This window comes from Aspergillus viridinutans (genome assembly GCF_018404265.1).
Source record: "Aspergillus viridinutans IFM 47045 DNA, scaffold_6, whole genome shotgun sequence".
Lineage (NCBI taxonomy): Eukaryota > Fungi > Ascomycota > Eurotiomycetes > Eurotiales > Aspergillaceae > Aspergillus > Aspergillus viridinutans.
Genome location: NW_025091222.1, coordinates 1753216 through 1778208, shown reverse-complemented (window position 1 = coordinate 1778208; position 24993 = coordinate 1753216). Strand labels below are relative to the sequence as shown.

General features: G+C 53.3%; 9 protein-coding genes across 9 annotated transcripts; 5 read left to right on the top strand and 4 right to left on the bottom strand.

Moving 5' to 3' along the window:
• Positions 1–113: 113 nt before the first annotated feature.
• Positions 114–807, bottom strand: Aspvir_008311 (putative GPI anchored protein; the record flags this gene model as incomplete). The annotated part of the gene is made up of 3 exons (XM_043271483.1): positions 114–451; positions 505–643; positions 727–807. 3 exons carry the CDS (start codon positions 805–807, stop codon positions 114–116), a joined length of 558 nt encoding a protein of 185 aa, XP_043127418.1.
• Positions 808–1693: 886 nt separating this feature from the next.
• On the top strand, positions 1694–5760 carry Aspvir_008310 (telomerase reverse transcriptase; the record flags this gene model as incomplete). Its single annotated transcript, XM_043271482.1, has 6 exons — positions 1694–2164; positions 2291–2612; positions 2669–2914; positions 2962–3326; positions 3373–3792; positions 3841–5760. 6 exons carry the CDS (start codon positions 1694–1696, stop codon positions 5758–5760), a joined length of 3744 nt encoding a protein of 1247 aa, XP_043127417.1.
• A 1557-nt stretch (positions 5761–7317) lies between these two features.
• On the top strand, positions 7318–9716 carry Aspvir_008309 (putative TBC domain protein; the record flags this gene model as incomplete). The annotated part of the gene is made up of 3 exons (XM_043271481.1): positions 7318–8539; positions 8597–9051; positions 9108–9716. The coding sequence occupies 3 exons, from the start codon at positions 7318–7320 to the stop codon at positions 9714–9716; spliced, it is 2286 nt and encodes a 761-aa protein (XP_043127416.1).
• Positions 9717–10219: 503 nt separating this feature from the next.
• Aspvir_008308 (cation-translocating P-type ATPase) lies at positions 10220–13537 on the bottom strand (the record flags this gene model as incomplete). Its single annotated transcript, XM_043271480.1, has 1 exon — positions 10220–13537. The coding sequence occupies one exon, from the start codon at positions 13535–13537 to the stop codon at positions 10220–10222; it is 3318 nt and encodes a 1105-aa protein (XP_043127415.1).
• Positions 13538–15440: 1903 nt separating this feature from the next.
• On the top strand, positions 15441–16659 carry Aspvir_008307 (uncharacterized protein; the record flags this gene model as incomplete). Its single annotated transcript, XM_043271479.1, has 2 exons — positions 15441–16472; positions 16528–16659. 2 exons carry the CDS (start codon positions 15441–15443, stop codon positions 16657–16659), a joined length of 1164 nt encoding a protein of 387 aa, XP_043127414.1.
• A 115-nt stretch (positions 16660–16774) lies between these two features.
• Positions 16775–17714, bottom strand: Aspvir_008306 (SDR family NAD(P)-dependent oxidoreductase; the record flags this gene model as incomplete). The annotated part of the gene is made up of 2 exons (XM_043271478.1): positions 16775–17601; positions 17651–17714. 2 exons carry the CDS (start codon positions 17712–17714, stop codon positions 16775–16777), a joined length of 891 nt encoding a protein of 296 aa, XP_043127413.1.
• A 618-nt stretch (positions 17715–18332) lies between these two features.
• On the bottom strand, positions 18333–19459 carry Aspvir_008305 (MDR family NADP-dependent oxidoreductase; the record flags this gene model as incomplete). The annotated part of the gene is made up of 2 exons (XM_043271477.1): positions 18333–18578; positions 18635–19459. 2 exons carry the CDS (start codon positions 19457–19459, stop codon positions 18333–18335), a joined length of 1071 nt encoding a protein of 356 aa, XP_043127412.1.
• Positions 19460–20217: 758 nt separating this feature from the next.
• On the top strand, positions 20218–21170 carry dprC (the record flags this gene model as incomplete). Its single annotated transcript, XM_043271476.1, has 2 exons — positions 20218–20955; positions 21018–21170. 2 exons carry the CDS (start codon positions 20218–20220, stop codon positions 21168–21170), a joined length of 891 nt encoding a protein of 296 aa, XP_043127411.1.
• A 908-nt stretch (positions 21171–22078) lies between these two features.
• Aspvir_008303 (uncharacterized protein) lies at positions 22079–24787 on the top strand (the record flags this gene model as incomplete). The annotated part of the gene is made up of 1 exon (XM_043271475.1): positions 22079–24787. The coding sequence occupies one exon, from the start codon at positions 22079–22081 to the stop codon at positions 24785–24787; it is 2709 nt and encodes a 902-aa protein (XP_043127410.1).
• Between the last annotated feature and the right edge of the window lie 206 nt (positions 24788–24993).

The window sequence follows — 24993 nt, the reverse complement described above, 5'->3', positions numbered from 1 at the left end:
AGTGTCGTAATAGAAGGTATTATAAATGATTGTAGCTTGAGATAGCTTGGTAGCAAGAAGCTACCAGCGTCAAATTAAGTATATCAGACAACAGTCTTTCTCCACGCCATTCTTTAGACCAGGAACATCATGCTGGCTAGCAGGATGGCAGTACCAGCCACCTGAGCAGCTCCGGATCCAATACCAGAGGCCCCGTTGGATAGGGAGGTGCTCGAAGGCGAAGCAGTGTTGACCGTGGACGAAGTCGTGGAACCTATAGTCGAAGTCATGGAGGCCGCAGACGAAGTCCGAGGGCTTCCGTCCAAACCACTGACCGTGGTAGAATTGGAGCTGCTCGAGGTGGTCGGAACACTTCTTGCAGCAGTCGATGTGGGAGCCGATGAGTCCACCGGCGGGACAGAGACCGGGTGGCCAACACCAGCGCACAAAGATACGACGACATTGGAAAGGGCTAAAGGGCATGGTTAGAGGGGATCATACGGAGGGGAATGTGGCTTCTCATACCTTGTTGGTCCGCGACATCACAAGCTTGTTTGACGCAGGGCACAACCTGTTCCACAAGGCCCGTCTTTTGGCAATGGCATGCGAAATCCGTCAGCTCAGAGCAGCCGTCCGCACCAAGGGCCGAAGTGAGACAGCTAAGCTTCAAGAGGAAGAAGGAGAAGGGAGCACGGGTTAGTTTTGAAACGAGATATGGAGCCGGGGCATTGAGCGGACAGGTCTTACAGAGCATTGTGGGATACTGGATAGTTGGGCGCTGGTGATGGCACCGGCGCCGAGCACGACAGCAGCAGCAGCGAGACGCATTTTGGCTATGATGCGAAAACGAAGGGATGGATAGCCTGGAGGTTGTCTGGCGTAAAGGGGCTCTCAACGGCGACAAGCACAATAGAAACTCGAATGTATGCACCCGACTAGTCTTATATGACCCGGCACTCCAGGCCCTATTTCTAGCTAGCGGAGTATACCGGCTACGAGCACATCATTCATGTCACGTTATTGGTCGCGTAGAGTTATCTTTGATTTCTCTTTTCCATTGACTCAGTCGGCTCGTTTTTATACAGAGTAATCATGTTACTATGATACCTACGGTTGGCCCTGTAATGGTATGAACAAATCAAATCAAAGGTTGAACGAGGTGGAGTCCCAAACCCCAAAACCCAGACAAAGATGGTTTAGCGTGGTACTTTGGCTCTGTTGCTGAACTTGCTGGTGTTTGTACCCACCGCAGGCGCACAGAGCGAGAAAGCAATTCGAAGTTGTTTGGAGATGTAGCTGGCAAGCCAAGTCTATGGAGACATTGTTGGGCAATAATAGTCTGGCCTCAAACTCAGAGCCTGCAAGGCGGGCTCCTCTTTCAGTGGAGATTATCTCAAAATCAAATGCCAAATGGCCCCCAAGCTAATTTCGCCCCGGATGGAAGTATCCTCCGAGTGTAACTGTATTAACAAGGACCTTGATGAGCATATATCTTGAAAGGTATTGCATTTCGCTCGTCTTCATTTATCTTCATTCTGCGTAAGAATCGATTGATGTGATCGACTGTATCACCTGACGTAGACATTGTCTTTCTGTAGTCGCGGTGACGCGTTTCCGGTCGCGTCTCCCGACGAGGAGTCAACTCACCACTGTAAATGGCTATGAGATTATTCCATCCACAATGACGCCGTAAATTCTCTAGCCGAGAGCTATCATGGGTAAAAAAAGGAAAAGGCCCATCAAAGATGGCTGTGCAGCCAGCGACTCAGCGCAGAGACGCATCATCAGCGCCTCCAGCGGTTCCAAAACTCACGGAGCTTCAGCCAGAAATGAGAAAGATGGACATTCTCATCCTGTCATCTCCCTGTATTACCGCCAAGTCGTGACCCTGAGGCAGTATCTCCTACAACAGATCCCCCCAACGTCCAAATCCCGCCGGAGGAGGATCACATCGGTACGGAGTGACCCAATCACTGACCGCCAGGGGGATAGCGGCTCCGGAGAACCACAGGTCCCAGGTCTTGCCAGTGTTCTCGATACCACGCTTGTGGGAGTGTTGAAGGAAACCTCGCCCGCAGTGACCCAGGAGCGACGGCGAGACTTTGCCGCTTATTCCCAAACACAGTCTCAATGCAGGCCGGAGCTCACCAGTACAGACACTGGACCACCATGTCCACAGTCAGAGGTAAGCTAGGAGGGACAGCCTTATTCCCTTCAAAACAAGTCGGTGCAGCTTCTGGGGCATCCAGCACGCATGGAGCAATCGGCCATGGTTGTCTTCTTCGGAGCGTAGATGCTGACCATCGTGCAGATCGTTGACTTTGTCATATCCTCAGTCTTCAACCGCAACGGCTTTTCCTATCAGAGACCTCAACACTTGTTGGCTCATGGCTTTCAGCGTGCGGGTGGATCAGACCGGATGACGGATAGTCGTGCCGCTCTAGCAAGCAGTATCCCAGGTCTCGTGGTGCGATATCCCAACAGAAATGTCGAGACGCTGAAACAGGTGCCATGGACGAACGTCCTTGCTCTCCTGGGAGGCAATGGAGAAGAGATCATGCTGAGACTCTTGCTCGATTGCGGTATATTCACAGCCATTGACCATCGGAAAGGGATATATTACCAGATTAGTGGTGAGTCCTGCCAGCCGGCCATGCCTTTGGGAGAAGCACTCAGAGATGATGAACAGGTCTTCCACTGTCGAGCCTGGAACCAGTCAAAAGGGATCTGCCTCAGGTTTCGGATCTCAGCAGAGTTTCCATTCATACAGCGAACCACACTGGCAGAATTGAGTCTGGCCTTAAAAAAAGGGAGAGTGTACACCAAGAGATTGTACACAAGCCGAATAGTATCGTCTTCTTTCGACGGCGCATGCTGTATGCGAGACCAGTGCTCAACTCAAAAGGCGCCGTCCATTTTGGCTTGACACGTCTTCGTAAGTGCTAGAGATACGTATTCCCTTCCGAAACTAACGAGAATCAGACGTACTGAACTGTTACCCTCGATCGGACTCGTTGTCGGAGACGGTGCACATACTGAAGTACATCTTCCCTAGGCAATACGGTCTGCATAACGTTTTCACGTCTGTCACTGATAGTCGTGAAACCGTCTTGCCATTCAAAGATTACTTCTCTAGGGAGACAGAGATAGCGCAGATAGACGAACAGAAACGCAAGCGCCGCCAACGCATTGGTCCTGGATTCACGAATCATTTTGAAAAGCATAATGATCTTGTCGAAATACCGAAGCGGCTTCGCGGGAAGGTTGTTGAACTGGTGCAGCATCTGCAGAATCGAAACCGGCGTTGTCCATACGCGAAACTCTTGGACTACTACTGTCCGACAGAGGTATGTCCATATTTCCACAAAGCGGGGACAAGTGTTGATAGCTCAGGATGTCGGGCCTTGGAGACTCGGTCCTACCAATTCTCAAGAAGGGTCGACGGGCAAGGAATCTCGTACGGCGTCGGATCAGCTGGTAACCCAACCACGAGGCCCTCAGCAATATGCAGCTAGAAATATAGATCCCGTAGAAAGCCCACGGACAAGGAATGCGATCCGTGATACAGGGAAACGGATTGCCAAGTCCATAGTCCCGGAACCGAAACAGAGTCTGATGGACTATGCGACGCCTTCTTCGTCAGTATCGGCCTTCTGCCGGGCAGTACTGCGAAAGTTAATCCCTCCACACTTTTATGGAGTTGGCCAACATCAGAAAAGCAACCAAGAGATCGTATTTAGTCATGTCGATAGATTCATCCGCATGCGAAGGTTTGAGAGTTTGAGTCTTCATGAGGTCTGCAAAGGAATCAAAGTGTGTCTACCCCTGACGTTGGTTCGAAAGGCTTCTGATAGGATTTAGATCACGAGTATACCATGGCTTGACTCTCCAGGTAACCAGCATGAAGAGAGTCTATCGGGAAGGAAACTTTCATTATCCGACCTGCAGAAACGGACCGAACTTCTCCACGAGTTCGTCTACTACATATTTGATTCCATTTTGATACCTTTGATTCGTTCCAACTTCTATGTCACCGAATCCCAAATCTACCGCAACCAGCTCTTCTACTTTCGACATGACGTGTGGCGCCACTTAACTCTACAGCCATTGGCAGCTTTCAAGACGACTCTTTTTGAAGAGATGAAACGAGCCGATGCGGAGCGTAGGCTGGGCGGAAGGTCCCTGGGCTATAGCTCTCTGCGGCTTTTGCCAAAGACGACAGGCGTCCGGCCGATTTTGAATCTTCGACGACGAATGCTCCAGCCAGGATGGGCTGGGAAGGCTTCGTTCCTGGGCCCGAGCATCAACTCCACCATCACACCGATATTCAATGTCCTGAACTATGAGAAGGCACGTAACCCTGCGAGTCTGGGTTCGACCCTGTCTTTTGTCGGCGAAATACACACTCGTCTCAAGAGCTTCAAGGAGCGCTTGCTTCAGAGTCAGTCGAGTGCTCAGCGGCAACCGCTTTATTTTGTCAAGCTCGACATTCAGTCTTGCTTTGACACTATTCCTCAAGAGGAACTTATTCCTCTGATCGAAAGCCTGTTTTCCGAAGAAGGCTACCAGATTGGGAAACATGTGGAGGTCCGGCCGCCAGACGAGTTCAGCAGCATGTGGCCGGTGCAAGAGTCCCATCAGAGCAAGGCTCTACGCAAATATGTTGGCAGAGCAGCGCCAGTGTCAAAACCGCAGCATCTGACTGACGCCATTAGCGAGGGTGGCATCAGCCACAGGAGAAACACCGTCTTTGTTGATACGCCGGCTCACAAGGAGTATTCCGGCGACCATCTACTGGACCTACTTGATGAGCATATTCGGTACAACCTGGTGAAAGTCGGGAGGAAGTATTTCCGCCAACGGAACGGTATCCCTCAGGGCTCGATACTATCTAGTGTTCTGTGCAACTTGTTCTATGCACAAATGGAGCGGGAATCTCTAGGTTTCCTCGATCCCAATGAAGCCGTTCTTCTCCGGTTAGTGGATGATTTTCTGCTTATCACGACCAACTCGAGCTTGGCGATGCGTTTTCTGCAGGTGATGCTCAAGGGACAACCCAAGTACGGCATCTCCATCAATCCAGCCAAGAGCCTTGTCAATTTCTCAGCAGCGGTAGACGGGGTACAGATTCCTCGGCTGGAAGGCAGTCACTTGTTCCCTTACTGTGGAAGTCTCATCGACACTCGGACTTTGGAGATATACAGGGACCAAGACCGAATCCTCGAGGGGACAGACTCGGCCGCTGCCACTCTCTCCAGCTCGCTCACAGTAGAGTCAACACGGGCCCCCGGCCGTTCTCTTCATCGAAAAGTTCTCTCGTCGTTCAAGCTCCAGATGCATCCGATGTACCTAGATACCAAGCACAACTCGCTCAACGTGGTGCTCTGGAATCTATACGCGAACTTGGTTACCTCGGCAATGAAGACGTACCGATACATGAAGGCTCTGCCTCCTCGCGCGCATCCAACCCCAGACGTGGTAATTCGAGTCATCCAGGATTTGATAGAGCTCGCTCATCGCATGATGCGCGCCCGACGGGAGCTCAAGTCAAGGGATTCGTGTTCGCCATATATGTGTCTGGTGCAGCAGCAACAGGTCCAATACCTCGCCGCGGCAGCGTTCCGGTTTGTCCTAGGCCGGAAACAGACCAAGTACGCAAAGGTACTGCGGTGGTTGGAGCAAGTGTGGAAAGCGGCGCGGCCGCAATCTGATGGAAAGGCGGCTTGGCTGGCTCAGGTTGTTCGAAATGGCAACTCGGTTTTTGCCAGTTGGCGGTTCTGATTAATTGGCCATTTTACCCTTGATTGGACTCTGGAGGTCATTATTGGGGATCCCCTTGCTGGTCAGCGGTAAGTCGGGGATCCCCTATGGATGCCTGATGCAACTCTCGATAGTTCGAGGAAAATGATGTAATCGAGCTCATTATTATTCGTCGCGACAAACAAGGGCAGAAATCAAGAAATAGTGCCAATTGGACTTGAACAACATAGTGATAACTTTGTCCTAGGCGTATCTAGTGGGTGACTACGGAGTACAGAGTACTTGTGGCATTATTTTTGCTTTTGTTGATGCGCAATAGCCAGGAAATAGCGGATATACAGTAGTGCCTTGGTTCTCTTGCACACTACTCCATGGTTCGTTCCAAGCTCACATACCACGGAAAACCTGAAGTGGGATCGAAATAATGAGATGTGACTGGGTCAAGGCAGTCAGCAAAAGGGGGAGGCAAATCAGGTACTTCCAGGTACTCCCTATGTTGTGGTCGCTGAGAAGAGGAAAATGTCAACAATGATAGTAGACTCTTTTATCCAACTTACATTCTACAGAGACAGAATCTTTGAGCTTGATGGCCTTGATGATGGCATCGTCTTCTTCTATGGGAATTGGCACACAAGTGCGTGTGTATAAGGTATTAACTTAGCACTTTATTAGTACTGTTGATAAAAGCTGAAACGTGGGACCAGCTACCTAAGGATACTCTCTGCTGTAGCAACTTTGGCCGGTTTCTAGCCTTCTCGGTACTAGTTGGGTCCATTCACTGAAATGAATGAGATAAAGTGTCTTCCTAAAAGTCAACGATCAACCATTTAGGCCGCTATTGCCAGTTTTTCTTGCTGTTTGCAATTGGCCAGATCCGGATTCAAGATTTCCTAGTGTCAATGAATGTCGGCCTCAGGGCTCAGGCACCCGTTTGCGGTATGTTACTTGCTAAAAGGAAGGAGAGGCTAGACTGTTTCCGCTTGTCCCCTAAGTCTAACTAAGAGAGAGGAGAGAGCAGAGGAGCATCTCCTTCATTATTTCCCGCCATCCCAATCCCATCATCATCATATTATCATCTCTTAGCATCCTTCGTTTGCCTCATTTTCTTATCCTTTTTCCCCTTTTCTTTTTCCCTCTCTTTTCTTTTTCCTGTCTCCGTCCTTCGCTTGAATTCTCTTATCCCTCGTTATACCTCTTTTCTTTTCTTCTCATCGAAATACTCACCTCTCGTTCAGCTTATCCTCCTCCCAAATACCATCCCCTCCTGTGGGCAATTCTTAATCCCCTTGTTGGATTGCTCCCCCTTCTCTCGACGGTACCCTTGTTCCCCGGATATTGCTGTCGTTCTAGAATCATTGTCGGCTGGGCTTGTTTCAGGAGTAACTGCAGAACCAGGGGTTATAATCCGACACCGATAGCCTCTGCGATCGTCCTTTTTTTTTCTTGCTTCATTTTAATTTTTTCTTCGCTTGGGCCGGTCACCATTTTCATACACGGCAATTCCTTTCTTTGGTTTGACTTGCATCTTGCGTCCAAACTAGCTCTTGCTACGCCCCATACATCAATTCGGTATATGAGATGACGACCATCTGCGCGACACCCAATTCCCCGCCCGAACTATCGGGATCCAAGTCCTCTAAATCTTCCTCCTTCCGGTCCTCTTCTCAGCTGTCCGGTCCCGACGGGATTCTCGCCGACATTTCCAATTTCGAAGAAATCGGCCTGGAGGATGACCCGGAGTTGCCCTACATGGATGGTGTTACTACTGCTTATGGAAAGTCGGGCGCCCTGGCCCGCTCGTCGACGGCCAGGTTGCAGCCCAAAATTCCGCTCACTACGACTCGCGACTTGACGTCGACGGTCAAACCCACCAGGACTCCTTATCCATCGCTCAAGGGCCAGGTCAATGGGGCATTGGCGAAACCGAAGCACAGCAGCTCCAAGCTTAGATCAGGCAATCAACGAAGTGCGAGCAGTACTCAGACGCTACCGATTCAACCTTCCCGACCCCATCGTTCGAGATCCAATTCACCGCTCCGAATGGCGTCTAATCTGGGTTCATCTCCCTCCGCTCAGACATTGGCTGTTTCGCCCGTCAGCGGCCGACCCCACCTCAATCGGAAGAGTTCGTGGCAGCGAAGCCGCAAATCCCTTAGAGAGCTCGAGGAGGAATACCATGACTCCGATGAGGAGCTGCCAGATGATACGAGCTTGTGGAACGTCCCTATTTCCCCACGGCCAGTGCAGGATCGCGCACCATCCCGAGGTACCAGTCCGGATGGCCGAAGTCCAGGGCCGCACCCGCTCCCGTTGTCGCATTCTGTCTCGGACATGTCTGTTTTGTCGTCTACGGTTGCAAAATCCCCCAGGGGATCTCGGTCGAGCCGACAAATAGTGCGCTCAAGCTCCGCTGGTCCTGAGCGAGGACAGATCTCGCCTCGCAATCCACGCATTTACTCGTACAACAATATGCTGTCGGATCTGTCGGAGGAGGCGAAGATTATCACTCAAGCTCTGGAATATCATGCCGACGAACGCGAGCGCAAACGTGCAGAGAACCTCCAGAACGGCATCTCCTCGCTACGATCCAGCACCGAATCGAAACGCGATTCCAAAGCGACCATCGAATTGCCTCCTCTGCAAAAGTCCAATATCATGATCGATCCGTTACCCATCAGCAAGGAGAAGGAAAAGGCCCTTACGCGTACTCGGCCTAGCTGGCTTCCCCCCAAGGACCAAAAGGAAGAGAAGAGGCATCTGAAAGAATACAAGAAAATGATGGCAATGTCGCGCGAAGCAGGTTAGTTCTTTTCTTCATTTGCGGCGTTCAACGACCTTTGTTATTAACACCCTGTAGACAAGCGCCGAGCTGCCAAAGCCGCTTCGGTCAAATGCGAAAAAGACAATACGCGGGAAGCTCTCCAGCGTATCTGGGATGAGTACGTGTTTCCCAACTGGGATCGCGCTATCGGTGAAACCCGTACGCGGGAACTGTGGTGGCGCGGTGTGCCGCCGCGTCATCGGGGTACGATCTGGCAGCGCGCCATCGGCAATGAACTATCCCTATCCGAAGAAACGTACAAGAAGGCATTGCAAAGGGCCAAAGACGTTCGCTCCAAATCCGACGGTGAGGCGGGCGAAAGTCATAAGCGGATGAGGGAATGGTTCGATACAATTGAGGCGGACGTGTCGAAAGCGTTTCCGGACCTGAAACTCTTCCAGGTCGGCGGCCCACTGCGCGATACTTTGATCGATGTGCTTGAGGCATACTCGATGTATCGAAGTGATGTGGGATACGTCAATGGTCTTCATGTAAGCTGACCCATCCAGAGCCTTGATCTGGTTCAATTTTCCTAATCTTGCTACAGACGATCGCCGCTCTCCTGGTTCTCCAGTTCCCATCGCCGTCTTCCGCATTCCTTGCCATGGCCAATGCACTGAACCGGCCTCTGCCTGTTGCATTTCTCACGCTGGACCGCGGGGCCATCGGTCGTACGTATTCATTGGTGTCTGCGACGCTCCGCTACAAGTTCCCTCGCCTGGCGACTCATCTTTATGAGACTCTGCGTCTCAGCGACGAGGAAATCTGGGAACCGATGTTCCGCTCTCTCCTTACAAATGGGCTAGATCTGGAGCGCGTCAGTCGCGTCTGGGACTGCTGGGTGTTTGAAGGAGATCGTATTCTAATTCGCGCCGCGGTCGCGATTCTCGGCTGCTTGCAGCCGCAATTGTTTGCATTTACGCAGCCGGACGACCAGGGTCGTGCCGCTGTGAAGGACATTCTCGGAGGGGGGCCCCGCCACACCGGAAGTAACAAACCTGCCGCCCGTCACAGCGCTCCGGCCGCCCCTATGACTGGATTCGGTGGTTCTCAGTCTGTCAATGCCGTGGCTGGTGATTACTGGATACTCACCACCGCAGGGGACGAAAATGGGTTCATGAATGAGGTCCGAGAGGCTGGTAAGGTGCGGGATTAAGCGGAGCTGTCGATGGGACTGGCCTAGTAGCTGGTCAAATCATGTATCAGCAGTCGTTCGTTATACAGCTTGTTTTGTGTGTTTCTTTTCTTTTCTTCTCCTTCGTTGGATATATTCACTCAGTGGTTCTGGCAAACCACAACTTAATCTTAGTTTCTCTTCTCGTGGCCAGCATGTTGGCCGTGTCTTGGTTACGGTACTTCTCTTTGATGGTCTTAGAGTAGTTGGCTAGATAGCAGCGACAGCAGTTGTCAAATGAGCAGTTGCACTTGAGTGTGGCTATGCATCGCAGTGATACAAGCTTCTCTTTTCTACACTTGGCGTACTTGAATGTATTATCCACTGTTAATACAGCACTGTTATGAAAAGTAGTCCTTGCTGGATCATTGGATTTCTCAACAAAAAAAAAGTCTATAAATGTCATTGGTCGTCATATATCTGGACTGCACCAGGCCTCCACATGTCTTAGCGTATATAAAGAGGTTCTTCTAAATCTTGTCCAATCACCAAGAAATCTTCGCAACAATACCCCTCGGAAACGCGCGAACGAGCACCTTCCTCAACTCATCCATGAACAGAATCCCCAGCGCCAAGGGCAACGGGATGAACCAGAATTCAATGGGGACGGGCGCCGTGCCAAACAGGGTATGGAAGCCCGGGACCTCTGTGACGAAGATGGCGATGACGAGGGAGACGAGCATGGCGAGGGGAAGCCAGGGGTTGCGGCGCTGTTTGCGGACGGGGTCAGCGGTGAGGATGGAGAGGCGCTTGTTGCGGACGGAGAGGATGTTGCCCCATTGGAGCATGACGAGGGTGACGAAGTAGACGCCCTGGCCGACGTTGTTGAAGTGGGTGAGCTCGTCGGCGGAGTGGCCGTAGAAGCCGTCGGAGTAGGATTCAAAGGCGAAGATGAGGGCGTGGAAGGGGATGCCTGCTTTCTTGTACATGTACAGGAAGAACATGGAGTGGGCGATGATGGTCTCCATGACGCCGATGAAGAGGTAGGATTGGCCGTAGATCTTGAGGTTGATGAGGTGGTCTTTCTTGTGGTTGCGGGGCGGGAGGCTGAGGAGGTCGAATTCCTCCTTCTCCATGATGAGCGAGAGCGAGAGGAAGAGGTCGGTGAAGACGCAGATGATGATCATGAGGAAGGAGCTGAGTGGGAGTGGGACGCCGAAGAAGACGTTCATCAGCACCGGCCAGATCTCGGACCAGCTGCCCGCGGGGAGCAGGTAGGCGATGACCTTTTGCAGGTTCTGGAAGACGAGGCGGCCGAGGCGGATGGCGTCGACGATGGAGTCGAACTTGTCGAGCAGGACCAGGTCAGCCGCCTCGATGGCGACGTCACTGCCGGACACGACGGCGATGCCGACGTCGGCGGTGCGCAGCGCGGGTGCGTCGTTGACGCCGTCCCCGGTCACTGCGACGACGTTGTCGCGCGCCTTGAACTCCTCGACGATGCGGTACTTTTGTTCCGGCGAGGTGCGGGCGAAGACGATCTCTTCGTATTGGCACACGGCGTCCCACTGTTCGTCATTGAGGGAGGATATGTGTGGGCCGTCGATGAGGAGACTGCGTCGAGAGCGGAGAGATTGCTTCTCGTTTTCGTCGTCGCTGGTGAACGGCCGCAGATCGTCGACCGTGTCTGGCTCCGCCGTACCGCTGAAGATGCCCACATCCCGGGCAATGGCAGCCGCCGTCAGGCCAAAGTCGCCCGTCACCATGAAGAAGCGGATGCCTGCACGGCGGCAGGCAGCAATGGTCCGGGCCGTCTCGGGTCGGGGTAGATCAACAATGCCAAAGATTCCAATCACCGTCAGGTCGTGGACACCGTGGGCCAGGACCTCATCGTTGAAGTCGTTTGATCCCACTGCGGCACTCGGGGTGTAGTACCGTTGGCAGAGCACAATGACACGCTCGGCACGCTTTGACAGGGACGCTTGGAAGTCCGAGAACATCCTTCGCGCATTCTCGTCCATAGGCTTGACTTTGCTATCAATGCCGGAGTAGTACGATGTGCACCGTGGCAGAAGAACATCTGGAGCGCCCTTGACGTAGGTGAGATAGCTGCTGCTGCTCTGGGGATCCTTGTGCATGGTAAGCATCCACTTGTTCTTCGAGTTGAACGGAATCTGGTGGACCCTTTCGTACTGGGCATACTGCGAAAGACCGGTGGGCTGGGCGAGCTCGGCGAACCGTAGGACGGCAGCATCTGTCGCATTGCCTGTCACCTCTCGGTCATTCACTGGCAAACCAATTGTCGCGGGATCAAAAGAGGCGTCATTGCACAGGAACGAGCCCCGAAGAAGGATGTTCAGCGCCTCGGGCCACTCGGTCGAGCCCCGCTGATCTCCAAGCAGCCGATCTACGTTGAGCTCTTGATCGATCAGGCCGAGTGACCTGACAAACATCTTGTTCTGGGTCAATGTGCCCGTCTTGTCTGAGCAGATGACGTTGACGCAACCCAGGGTCTCGACTGTTGCAAGTCCCTTCGGCAGAATGTTGTTCTTCTTCATCCGCTTGGCTATCATCATCAGAGTGAGTGCCACTCCAACAGGCATACCTTCCGGGATGAACGCAACGACGCAGCCCATCACATTGTTCAGCATAGCGACCACGTTCATGTACTGGTAGTGATCCACACGCAACCAACCCACCCAGGTGAAGAGGATGATCAGAACCAGCGTGATGGTCAGGCAGATGATGATTCTCACAAAACGACTGATCTCCTTTTGTATCAACGTCGGCTTCTCCTTGACGCCAGTGGTCATTTTGGCGATGCGACCCATGACAGACCGACTGCCGGTCAGTACGACTACACCGACCGCATTGCCGTTGGTGACACTTGTGCCCATGAAAGCGATATTACGGGTTTCCAAGAAGTTGTCGTCAGTCACGTCTATGGCGCCTTCGATCTCGTCAGACTCTCCCGTGAGAATAGAACGGTCGAAGCGGACATCTCCAGATGTCTGGAAGAGACGCATGTCCGCGGGCACTTTATTGCCGATGGAAATATGGACGATGTCACCGGCAACAAGGTCCGTGGATGGCACGCGGATTTGCTTCCCGTCTCGCACAACAAGCGCTTCAGACGGGAGCAGGTTGAGGATCGAGTTCATGACATGCTTCGTAGACCAGTCTTGAAATGCAGAGAAGCTTGCTTGCAGGAAGATCACGATGAGGACGAGGATGGCCATGGCAAGATTCGGGACCGACGGTGGATTGCTGAGGGGTTTCCAACAAATGAAGAAGATGATGACACCGACCCACAGAACCGAGCAGAAGCCGCCAAAGACATAGAAAAAGATCTTCTTGAGGGAGTTCTCGTTATGATGAGCGATGACATTCTTCCCATCCCGCTGCAGTCGAGTGGTGGCAGCAGACGAGCTGAGACCGGACCGGGGGTCCACGTTGAGTTGCTGGAAGAGTCTGTCGGGCTGGAGGATGTGATAGTCCAAGCTTTCGAAATAATCTTGATCGGGCTTATTCTCCTTGGCCTGCCTTGCTTTGATGGCCGCTTCAGTGGCGTTCTGGGACTCGGAAATCTGAAACGAGAGGGTCCTGAACTCGATAGGTATCCCGGCGGCCTTGTTGCTCTGGGAGGCATCGTGAGAGCTGCGAGTGGTGTCTCGGCTCAGAGAACGATGCCGACTGAGTCGAGAGTGGTAGATTCCACCACTTCCCTCTTCCGGTGGTACTGCATTATCGAATTGGATGCGGGTTGCACGTCCCGTTCGATCATCAGGGGACTCGTTAGGGTTCTCAACTCCCAATTCGAGATCCTGTTTCAAAGGTTCGGGGGGAGCAGGAGACTGAGCCATGTCAAGAGCAGCGATTTCAAGAGTGTATGAGACTGAACACTCAGATCTGCTGTCTAATTATGGCGGAGACTCTGGGAGGGACGGGAAAATAGAGGAAAGGTGAAAGGATGGAGGAGGCCATGGAGCAGGCATGATGGCTGTCTTATATGCGAGAAACCAGTAGATCTACTAACCTAGGAAGGATAAAAGGGCAACAATGAGATACTACGATGCGAGATTTTGATCAATTGGGGGGAGCCGTGACAAAGGATCTCGGTCACCGCAGACACTAGACTATCTGCTTGGGGGATAGAACTGTGGAGGCAAAAAAAAAAAAATTATGAGATCAGAAGGCCGGTACGAGATGAGTAAGACATTGCACCGGATGGACGATGACAAGGCAGAGAGAGATGATGGGGACTTAGGGGGAGGACGGAGAGCAGAGATGGCGCTGTCCGTGTATGCTCCGCCTGTATCTTTTGCTGTACGGAGTAACTGAACCATAGCTGAGATGGATCCAAGGTGGATGATCTTGATGATGCCGGTAGCAGCAATTCTGGTATCGATGGTTAGAACCCATTCCTCGTAGAATAGACTGGAATGGGGATGGAATCGGCCGCGGTGAGAGAGTGAGAGCGTGATTGATGGTCAGAGGGATCAGTGAGGGAATTTTGTCCTCCACAGAAAAGGTACCACTGAACAGATGCCGTAGCCTCGACAGATTTTGCATCGCAATTTGAAAAAAACTGCTCTGATCTCCATCAGGCAAAGAGTTTTTTTCTGGCCAGGATTAATCCCTCAGCATGATAGCCTCAAGCCACCATCATGTCGAGGCTGCTCTAATTAAGCTCAATGAGGCGCTAGCAGGAGCGCCACACTGACATCGGAAATTTCCTTTAGATAGACGAGATTAGTGCATGATCCACAGTAGAATAAGAAATCATAGCCCGATATCGTGAGAAGAAGCGAGAAAGGGAATCAATTGCAACTGTCGCTTGCAGCCGTCGTCCTCTCGGTTCTCTTTCGTCCGGAAATGCCTCAGCGGAACACTAGCCAACTCCCCCGCCACGTCTTCTGTCCATGAGTCTTTTGTTTGAGCAAATCGCAGTTTAAACCAGCACGTAAGAGATTTCTCCCACTCTGGTGAGATCTTTGGACTGACTGACTCCAAAGCTGCCATGTGCTGATTGCAACCGTTCCCCACCATGGTTCGTTCAACCCCCTTTCGGCCTCCGTCTGTTAAGCAGACAAAGAGACGGAGTCGATAGCTCCTGTCCATAGAGCTCAGTTCGTTGCTGCCTGTGACCGGACAGCTAGCGAGAGGGACGCTAGCTCGTCTTCTGATTGCCAAGAGGGATGAAAGACTGCCGGACAGGAGCACAGTTTTGATCACGCCAATCTGGCAGTCAAGTCAATGGTGAGCAGATGGCTGGCTCCGGACCAGACGCTCAATGGGGCGTCAAGCTGTTATTATACCTCGTACTTGACAGGCAAGATAGGAGCAGAACTAGTAGTACCACCATGCAGCAAGCAACTCATATGTGAGAGTCGCACAGAGCTTGCAAGATCACCCTGACTTGCAGACGGGCAAAAGGGGGATGAGCGATTGCATCCGATCATCATCTGCCAATGAATCTGCGCTTGTATATATCCAAGCCACGTCGAGTACCAGATCTATGAGCATATGATCCGCCGTTTTGAGCTATCTGAGGCATTTTTCTGTGAAAACGGCTGTACAACAATCGATACTGCAGGTATACTCCTCCTGCCTTCTCCCTTCCGTTTATCCTCATCCCTTGATTGGACTCTAGCACCCTCATATAGATAGATGGCACTGCTATCGTCTTCTGAGTTATAAATACACGCTTCTTCAAACGTATCACGACGTGTTGAGGTCCAGGTTATACACTCTTCAGTAACAGCCATGGCGCCCATACCCAGGCTGAACACCAGCCACGGCCATGACAACCATCACCAGCATGACCTGGTATCCCAAGAACCCAGGGAGACCTACAACTTCTTCGAAGCGTTGAAGCTCCCCAACATCTTTATCCGCTGCTGGACACCCAAGGACTCCTGCAGTCCGGAACAACGACCACTACTGCTTTCTTCCTCCTCCGTCTACTCCAGCATCAACCCATCACCAGCACCCTCCTCCCTGGCAAAAAAGTATGGCACCTGCATCGAGATCCTTCACTACGGCTCGTTTAGCTCCGTGCGCCTGTACGCCCGCAGACCCCCCTCCAGTCCTACAGGTACATCCCCCAAACAACTCCACGTCGTCAAGGTCTTCCGTCGCTCTTCCAGCCCAACAATCATAACCCACCACCGCTTCGAACAATCCCTTTCCTCCTCCCTCTCCCACCCCAACATCCTCCGCACCATCGACTCCCTCCTCAACGACCGCGACGAGCTCTGCCTCGTAACGGAGTACTGCGCCGTCGGCGACCTCTGCACCCTCATCGCAACAGCAGGCGCCACGCTCACGCTCTCCGACATCAACTGCTTCTTCAAGCAGATCATGCGCGCAGTCGCCTACCTCCACGACCGCGGCATCGCCCACCGCGATCTCAAACCCGAGAATATCCTCCTCACTGTCTACGGGGCAGTGAAGTTGGCCGACTTTGGGAGCGCGGTGTGTCTGCCCCGTGGTGATGCCTCTGACTCGGATACAGAGGCTGAGGGTGAGGCTGATGGTGGGGTGGCCTGCTCATACTCCCCGCCCCGGAAACTCCTCGGGACGATACCCTACATTGCGCCGGAGGAGCTGTGCGAGGTCCAGAAGGTCGACCCGCGGGCGGGCGATGTCTGGGCTGCGGGGCTGGTGTATATGGCTATGCGCTGCCGGCGGCTGCTGTGGCGGACGGCGAGCGAGGAGGAGGATGGGCGGTACCGGGAGTATCTTGTTGGGCGGAAGGGGGAGGAAGGTTATGCGCCTATTGAAGGGCTGGGAGAGGTAGGTGCCAGCTTGTGAAATCTGCGCTAGATAGCAGACGCTGATTGAGCGATAGAAGCGCTGTCGCAATGTGGTGTATGCGATGCTGGATCCGAATCCGAGGCGGCGCATCACGGCGTCGCAGGTGCTCCGGTCTGGGTGGATGTATGCGGTGAGGGTTTGTCGTGCTGGAGAGATGGGGTTGTAATTAATAGGTAGTCATGGCTGGTCCAGACACTAATAAGCGCATTTGATATATTCTGTGTTTCAACGAGGTTATGGACTATGCTACATACTCATTGCATTTTCAACATCAACAGTCATTAGATAGTGCCTGCAGCCAACACGTACCCCCCGTCCACCACGATCGTCTGCCCATTGAGATACTGGTTCGTCACCGTGAAGAGCACCGCACTCGCCATATCCTCGTCCTTGCCCGGCCGGCCCGCCGGCACTTTCTGCTCGTACTTCTCCCTAGGGATAAAGCTCTTCTGCTTCTCATCGCTCTCCCCCGCCGTCATCTCACTGGGGAACACACCCGGGGCGATATTATTCACCCGGATCTTCAGCTTGGACGAGCTAATCTCATGCGCCAGCATCTTGGTCAGATGGATCGCCGCCGCCTTGGACGCATTATACGCAAAATGATGCTGCGAGACTTTGACGATCCCCGAGATCGACGAGATGTTGATCACCGTGCTGGACCAGCCGTACTCCTTCTCCGACCCCTTGGCCAGCAGCGGCAGGAACGCCGTGGTGGTGAAGAACAGCTGCGTCACGTTCGTCCGGAACACGCTCTCCCATTCCTCCGGCTTGGAGGCCGGGTCGTCAAACAGGCTCTTGCGCAGCTCGGCGGGCTCTTCGTGCTCCACTGTCTGCGAGTGGCTTGTGATTCCGGCGTTGTTGATCAGGATCGAGAGATGGCTCTCGCGCGAGGAGATCTCCTGCACGAGCTTCTCGATTGACTTCTTGTCTGTGATGTCCGCTGTGATGGGGATGATTTCGCCGGGGATGTTCTTTCCGTACAGCTCAACGACGCGGTCCAGTTTTTCACGTGTGCGTCCGGTGATGTAGACTTTGGCGCCGTTGACAGCGAGGGCCTGAGTGGCCATCAGACCGATGCCGGAGCCTCCGCCGGTGATTAGGGCGACTGTACCGGTTAGTATCTTGGTATCGTGGAGAACTGAACATCTACATACCCTTTCCCTTGACATTGAAAAGGTTGTCGAGCTTGAAGGTCTGGTTGCTCCTCTGCGCCTCCATTCTGACTTCTTCGGAAACAGATCGACGTGATGTAGCGGTAAAAGGCCTGTATGTAGATTGAGGGAAATGACTAGGATAATTCTGTAACGAAGACAAGCAGCTTTTATTATATACAGCCCGGTGGTAGATACGTGGTTGAAGTACCTGGCGAGAGACAGCTCGCAGGGGAGCAATTTGGCGCATCATCACTGCAACAGTCGGCCGTTTGCAAAAGTAAAACAGGATTTCTAGCGTGTATAAAAGGCATTTCTCCCATCTAGATCGTCATGGATGGACGATTGCGGCATGTCTGGCAAGATTCACGAGTGTCCAGACAGGATTCACTCCCCACAATGTTGTGTGGTTCATCACAATGACGTCGATCCAGGGCATTTTATTTGGAGAGATGATGTAGGTGATAACCTGATCTCCTGCATCGGTCCGAACCTATCTTTCATACAGGACGATTCATTTTGTTGCCGTCGTCTGTGTACCTGGTCTACCGTTCAACAAAGTTTCAATACACGATGCACTCCCTCTTTCTAGTATCAAGTTCACAAATTTCAAGTTATGACAGAGATCAATCCACGCTTTAGAATATTCTGTAGCGAGCTTTACATTATAACTATGTATACAATCTTACAGCTTTGCCTTGGCTCCAATAGCCTCACTAACAGGTGCCACCTCGACCATCATCTTGCCGGTATTGGCACCTTCGTAAAGGCTCACTAGACCCTGAGGCGCCGCCTCCAGTCCACCCCGGATGATATGGTCCTTGCGCTTGATCTTCCCCTGGGTCAACCATGTCGAGAGATCCTTCAAGGCAATATCATACTTCTTCGCATAGTCGAACACGATGAACCCCTTCATTGTGATTCGTTGCGACTGCAATGCACCATTAGCGATCGGTCAGCTACCACATGCCTAGCAGCAAAACTTACAATGACGTTCATGAAGCTCGCAGGCCCCTGGGGCTTGGCCGAGTTGTACTGGCTGATTGCACCGCAGATCGCGAACCGAGAGTCTTTCTGGGCCCGCGCGAGACAAGCATCGAGGATTTCACCTCCGACATTGTCAAAGTACACATCGATGTACTCCGGCGTAGCCTCCTTCAACTGCTTCTTCCAGTCCTTATCCTTGTAGTTGATCGCCGCATCGAATCCAAGCTCCTTGACCAAGAACTCGCACTTGTCAGCACTGCCCGCAATGCCGACAACCCGCTTGGCTCCCTTGACCTTGGCAATCTGTCCGGCGACCATGCCCGTCGCGCCGGCAGCACCAGACACAACGACGGTGTCGCCCGGCTTCGGCTGACCGACCTCGATCATACCAAAGTAGGCAGTCAACCCCGTCATTCCGAGCACCGACATGGCGTCGGTGGGTTGGCAGCCGGGAGGGACGACCACCTTCTGGGCCTCCTTGGGCCCCAGCAGACAATACTCCTGCCAGCCGGAGTAAGCGACGACCCAGTCGCCGACCTTGTATTGGGATTGTAGTCCGCTTCCGACCGCAATCACCTGTGCGATGCTCTGGCCGCGCATGACGCTACCGCGCTCAACGGGGGCAATGTATGACCGTTTTGCTGTGAGCCATTGGCGCATGGCCGGGTCGAGGGAGAGGTAGTGCACGCGCACGAGGACTTTGTCATTAGGGATCTGGTCGGGGATGGAGGTTGTGTTGAGCTTGAAGGTTCCGTTGGTCAAGGAGGGGTCGATGGCCGGGGAGGGCGTGTTGGCGTAGATGAGCTTTCTGTTTGAGATGGGCATTTTGGCTATCTGTTTGCTGCGACAAATATGAAATATAGATGGAAATATGGAAAACGTGCAATGAAAGATAAGGGGAGCCTTCACATATAGGCTTCGGTTATCTGTCTACCTTTTCTCCCATCCTTTGACTTGCTGCAGCGAAAGTGCCTCGGCACGGCCGAAGTTCTGCATTCAGTTATCAATCCGTTCTTCAGTCATCTCACTCACGAAGATCCAAAGGAGCTAAGCTAGAGACAGAGTTTGCCTCCGCAAATTAACGGACTTGTCTCTAGTTCTAGAAGAAGTCTAGAAATTAACAGGGCCATGGCTTAAGTATTATTGCAAAGGCAGAGGGGCATAACTGCCTCGCTGACTTATGCAATGCATATATGTATTTATTTATGCATTCGTGACGTAGTTATGCACTCCATCTTATCGATAAGGATTTTCTCTTTTGGGAAATAGAGAAGGGACAGCCACTGAGCAATTGTACGACCTCATGCCAGTTTAAAGCGACTGGAATTGGCCTTCGTTTTGAACTGGTCAAGCTTTCTCACCTCAGATAGCCTATTACCTACGGAGTATTACTGGGGAACTGGTCCCGACAGAATATGGGGTCAGCCTGACGTCACCGGTCAAGGCGATGATGTCGAAGGTGCTGAGCATCAAACTGGGGCAAACTATAAGAACATCTACTATGGTATTCGACGGACTTTCAATCCGAACACTGAATATCCAGTTACTATATCATATAAACAGATAATTTCCGGATCTACAACATGAGTACCACACAAACACCTTACCAGTCGTCCACCGGAGGCTACAACCAAGACCCCAACTCCACCACTCCAATTGGGACGAACGTCAACACAGCAGGTAGCACCGGAGACCCTTTCACTGGACCTGCCTCCAAGTCAGCCGGACCACATAACTCCAACGTCGCCAACACTCTCGATCCCCGCGTCGACAGTGACATGAACAACCGCGCCCAGTACGCCCCAGGCATGACCTCTTCTGGCAACGTCCACCCGGGCGCCACACAGAGCTACGACAACCCGAACAGCTCCAACGCCGGCCCTCACAGCTCCTCAGTCATGAACAAGCTCGATCCCCGTGTCGACAGCCAGACCGGTAACACGACCTCCAAGTCGACCAACGAGACGGGTACAGGCGCCTACCGCAATCCTACCGATACCTCTGGTGCTGGTGCGGGTGCGGGTGTCAGGCAGGGCTCCTCGACCACCTCCGTCGGAACGCCTGGAGTGGAAGATAATCGCTCACGATATGACCCCAACGTATCCGGGTACAACCCTGCCACTGGGTCCGGATACGCGACTACCGGCGGTGTGGGTCACCAGCCCGCCCCAGGATCCAGCAGCTACGATAACCAGGACTACCGAGCTGAGTATGCGCCCAGCACTGAAAACAAGCAGTATACTGCGGATGGACAGGGCCGTTCGGCAGCCAAGGGCGAGGAGATTGGCCGTGGGGTGAGATCAGCCATTGCTGGCGTTCACGTAAGTCGACCTGGTACATTCTCTGATGGGCGGAACTGAGTACTAACAAGGGGCTTTGACAGGGTGCTGGGGAGTCGTTGCGGGGAGCAATTAATACAGCGGTTGACAAGGCATTTGGTCATGAAGCAGGCGCAGCGAAGAACGAGGCCATAGCGAATAAGGGTGAGCAGGAGATCCGGTCAGGAACGCTTTCTGGCCAGAGAGAGACTCGTTAGGTAGTCTACGTTTACTTTGTTATGAATGATGATACCACGGTTTTTGTATACTTTGCAATAATTGAGACTACATGAGATCGTGATTAAATTGTACCTTTTTCAATACAGTCATTGTGCTGTGGCGATGGACACGATGTGTCATAGCTATGTATTCGTATGTTCAACGCATTAAGTTATGATTCAGTGGCAAGGTAATAGCCAGGTCCAAGTTAAAGAGAGTTTGATTTATCTGATCTTCTCTGGAATGTATGGGGGAGATTATCCTCCTATGACGTGCCCACCGGGACTGTAAGATTGTATAGCAGCAGCAACAAATATATATGGACAGCACCATGGAACACAGCATCCGAACAAGAATCAGGGGCTAACTGGGCCAAGACCGATTCAAGCATTTCTCCAGTTTCTGCTTACCGGCGAATCATCATCATCCCTCAATAGCTTCATCCACAACTGTTGCGTGAGTGTCTTCCGGGAGCTCCGGAGGCTGTGCAATTTCAGTGGAACCGAGATAAAAAATAAAAAAAAGGAAGAAAAAGAATGAAACCAACAGAAAGTTCGGTTGATTAAAAAAGGGTTATGAATCATTATTATTATTGAGAAGAGAAGAGAAGACCCTTGAAGGAAATCCATCATCTTCTTATTATCATCACCAGCAACTTCTCCTGCGATTTGAGACACATACGAATACGACCACGACAAGGTAGAGCTTCATTGCCTCATCTGAGCTCAGACATCTCCATCCCCACTTGTTAGACTGCCTTAGTCTCTCACATGTAAATTTGTGGTGCTAGTTGGCTTATTTATAAGTCTTCATTGTCGTTTCTTGTGGCATCATCACTCTCGTTACTACCGCATGGACGGAGTCATCCACCACCACCACCACCACCAGCAACCTCAACTTCGACATCATGCCACTCTCGCTGGTCAATCCGGAAGGCCATGACCAGGCCAATGCCATCGTGGATGCATCTTCCAGTCCGGAGGATAGCTCTCCGACCCTCCAGTCCAATTCCGACAGCGATGAACTGGGCTACCGTTCCGTCGATGCAGCCAAGGAAGATGAAGCCGACGAGATGGTTGGCGTCAGTATCGGCCCGACGCAGAGTCGCATGAAGGCCCGTCTGACGCCCGCGGAGGAGAAATCTCGCATCATGGAGCGCAATGGCCAGTATTTTTATGCCATTCCTGACAATGTCGTCGACTCCGATGGCCTCTTTCTTTCTGAGATTACTTCTGAACCGGAGTCGCTGCCGGATGCTCGGGAATCCCAAGCGCATCCGCCAGAGGAAGCTGGTCTACAGGACCGTGCTGCCCTGGCCCGGAATGGGGTGCCCCAGAGCACTATCACCCCTGCGAAAGACGGTCAACGGACCAGCTTCACCAGGTCGATCCTGAAGAATGGACTGCCGCGTCCTCGGGCCTGGTCTGGGGATGCCATATCCAACCTGCGGCTGAGGAAGTTTTTGCCGGATCTGGGCTCTTTGGCGAAACGGTCTTCGCTGCCCTTTCGGTCAAATACCTTGCATATCCGAGCTCGCAGCCAGACCGTGAAGCCTATGCCGACCGGACTGGCTCTTGAACAAGCCAAGGCGGCCGCTGAACAGCAGAGGCGGCGGTCGTGCTCAACTCCCGGTCCGCATCCACCTGCTGCGGATGAGCCGATTCCCGAGTTGAGACCTTTGAACGGGATGACGGCTGCGAAGCATTCATTTACGCGCAAACCAAGTAATTTCTCCGGACACGCGGCCTCGCTCAGGCGGTCCTCGTCGGATCAATCTTTGTACCTGAGAGCGTCGTCCACCGCGTCGTCCCTCGATCAGGCACCCCGCTACGAACACATTCATTCCCAGATCAACAGTCGTTTCAAAGCCATCAAGGACAGTCTTCAGGACTCTAGCAGCCGGCTGCTGAGCATGCCCACCTTCAACCTCCAGGATCTCCGCAGCGAGTGGGGATACAAGCCATTTCTCAGCGAAGTCACCCATCGAAAAGGAGTCCAGCAGACCGCCGAACCACAGTCCCACCGGGAGATTCTCAGAGAAAAGGGTTCGCAGTCGCGCGAGCAATCCCCACGCAATAATTCCGCCTCGACGCATCCCATCCTGGCCGAAGCGTTGTCCGAGTTGACCGGCGACGTTGTCATCTTAGGAGGCTACCGGGGCTCTATCCTGCGCTCTGCCAAACCGCCCCATCGCCAGCTGTGGGTTCCGATGAAAGTGGGACTCAATCTGCGCAAGGTGGATCTCGAAGTCGGCTTGAACCCCGAGGACGAAGAGCGCATGGAGGAAACGATCATCCCTTCGGGCGTGTTGTCGAATATCGGGCCCGTTGACATCTGCCGCCGGCTCATGAAGCGCCTGCATAAGTGCGACAACGCCGTCAATGGCAAGCTCCGCGTCTGGAACTACGGCTACGATTGGCGACTGAGCCCGCACCTTCTTTCGAAGCAACTGATCAAATTCCTGGAAGGCCTCCCGTCCAATGCACCCGATGTGCCATCCGAGAAAAGAGGAGCGTATGTCCTTGCCCACAGCCTGGGTGGTCTGATTACGCGCCATGCCGTCAACCAACGGCCCGAGCTCTTCGCCGGTGTCCTCTATGCCGGCGTCCCCCAGCACTGCGCCAACATTCTCGGGCCCCTGCGCAACGGAGACGAGGTCCTTTTGAGCACCCGCGTGCTCACCGCGCAAGTGAACTTTAGCTTCCGGACGAGCTTCGCCCTACTCCCCGAAGACGGACGCTGCTTCATCAACAAACGCACCAAGGAGGAATACCGCGTCGATTTCTTCTCCGTCCAGAACTGGGACGAATACCGCCTCTCCCCCTGCATCAGTCCCGCCCTGCCCCCGCTGACAGCCACCCGCGGCTTCAAGGACAACCTGCCCGATCTCGGCATCCGCAAGCGCTTCACCACCGCCCTCGGCAGAGACAACAACGGCTCCGCCGAAGAAATCACCGACGCACCCACCCGACGCAGCAGCACAGACGGCCGCGCCGTCCACCACCCACTCCACCGCGAGAACGCCCCCCACGCCACCGATCCCGTCTCCGACGTCGCCAACACGGCCTCCGCCATGGCCCCGTCAGGCGACGGCCTCGTCGGCCCAACCGCCAACCTGCGCGGCGCCGCGGCGCACACCAAGCTCGCAACGACCTCCACCATCCCGCGCGCCACGGCCCTCGCCTACCTCGAGCGCACCCTGGCAGAAGTCAAGCGCTTCAAGCAGGAGCTCGCCTTCAACCCCGCCTACCAGGCCGAAAACCGGTACCCGCCTGCTGCGGTCCTCTACGGCAAGTCCGTCCCCACCGTCTACGGCGCGCGCGTCTGGTCCCGCGACCAGATTAAGCGCCAGGACGCGTACGACGATCTGGCTTTCGCGGCCGGCGACGGCGTCTGTCTTGCCTCCGCGGCGATGTTACCCCCGGGTTACCGGATCATCAAGGGCGGGCTGGTCAAGAGCGAGCGCGGGCATGTTGGGCTGCTGGGCGATTTGGAAGGTGTGGGCCAGTGTCTACGGGCCTTGGTCCGTGGCCGGCGGGAGGGCGTGGGTTTGGGGCCGGGGCCTGGGCCTGAGCCTGAGCCTGAGCCTGAGCCTGAGCCTGAGCCTTCTTCGTAAGCTCTTCAGCGGACTGCATGCATTTGATACCCTGAGCGCTTGTTTTATGATGACGACAATACGAGTAATGACCCGACTGCTATCTTTGCATGGCGCCTTTGTATACTACATCTCCAATCGTTCGTACATAGAAGATAGACATTTATAAACGTATCGATCTATCCTTGCTATATTTGCATGATTTCTGTTTCATTTTTCTCATATAG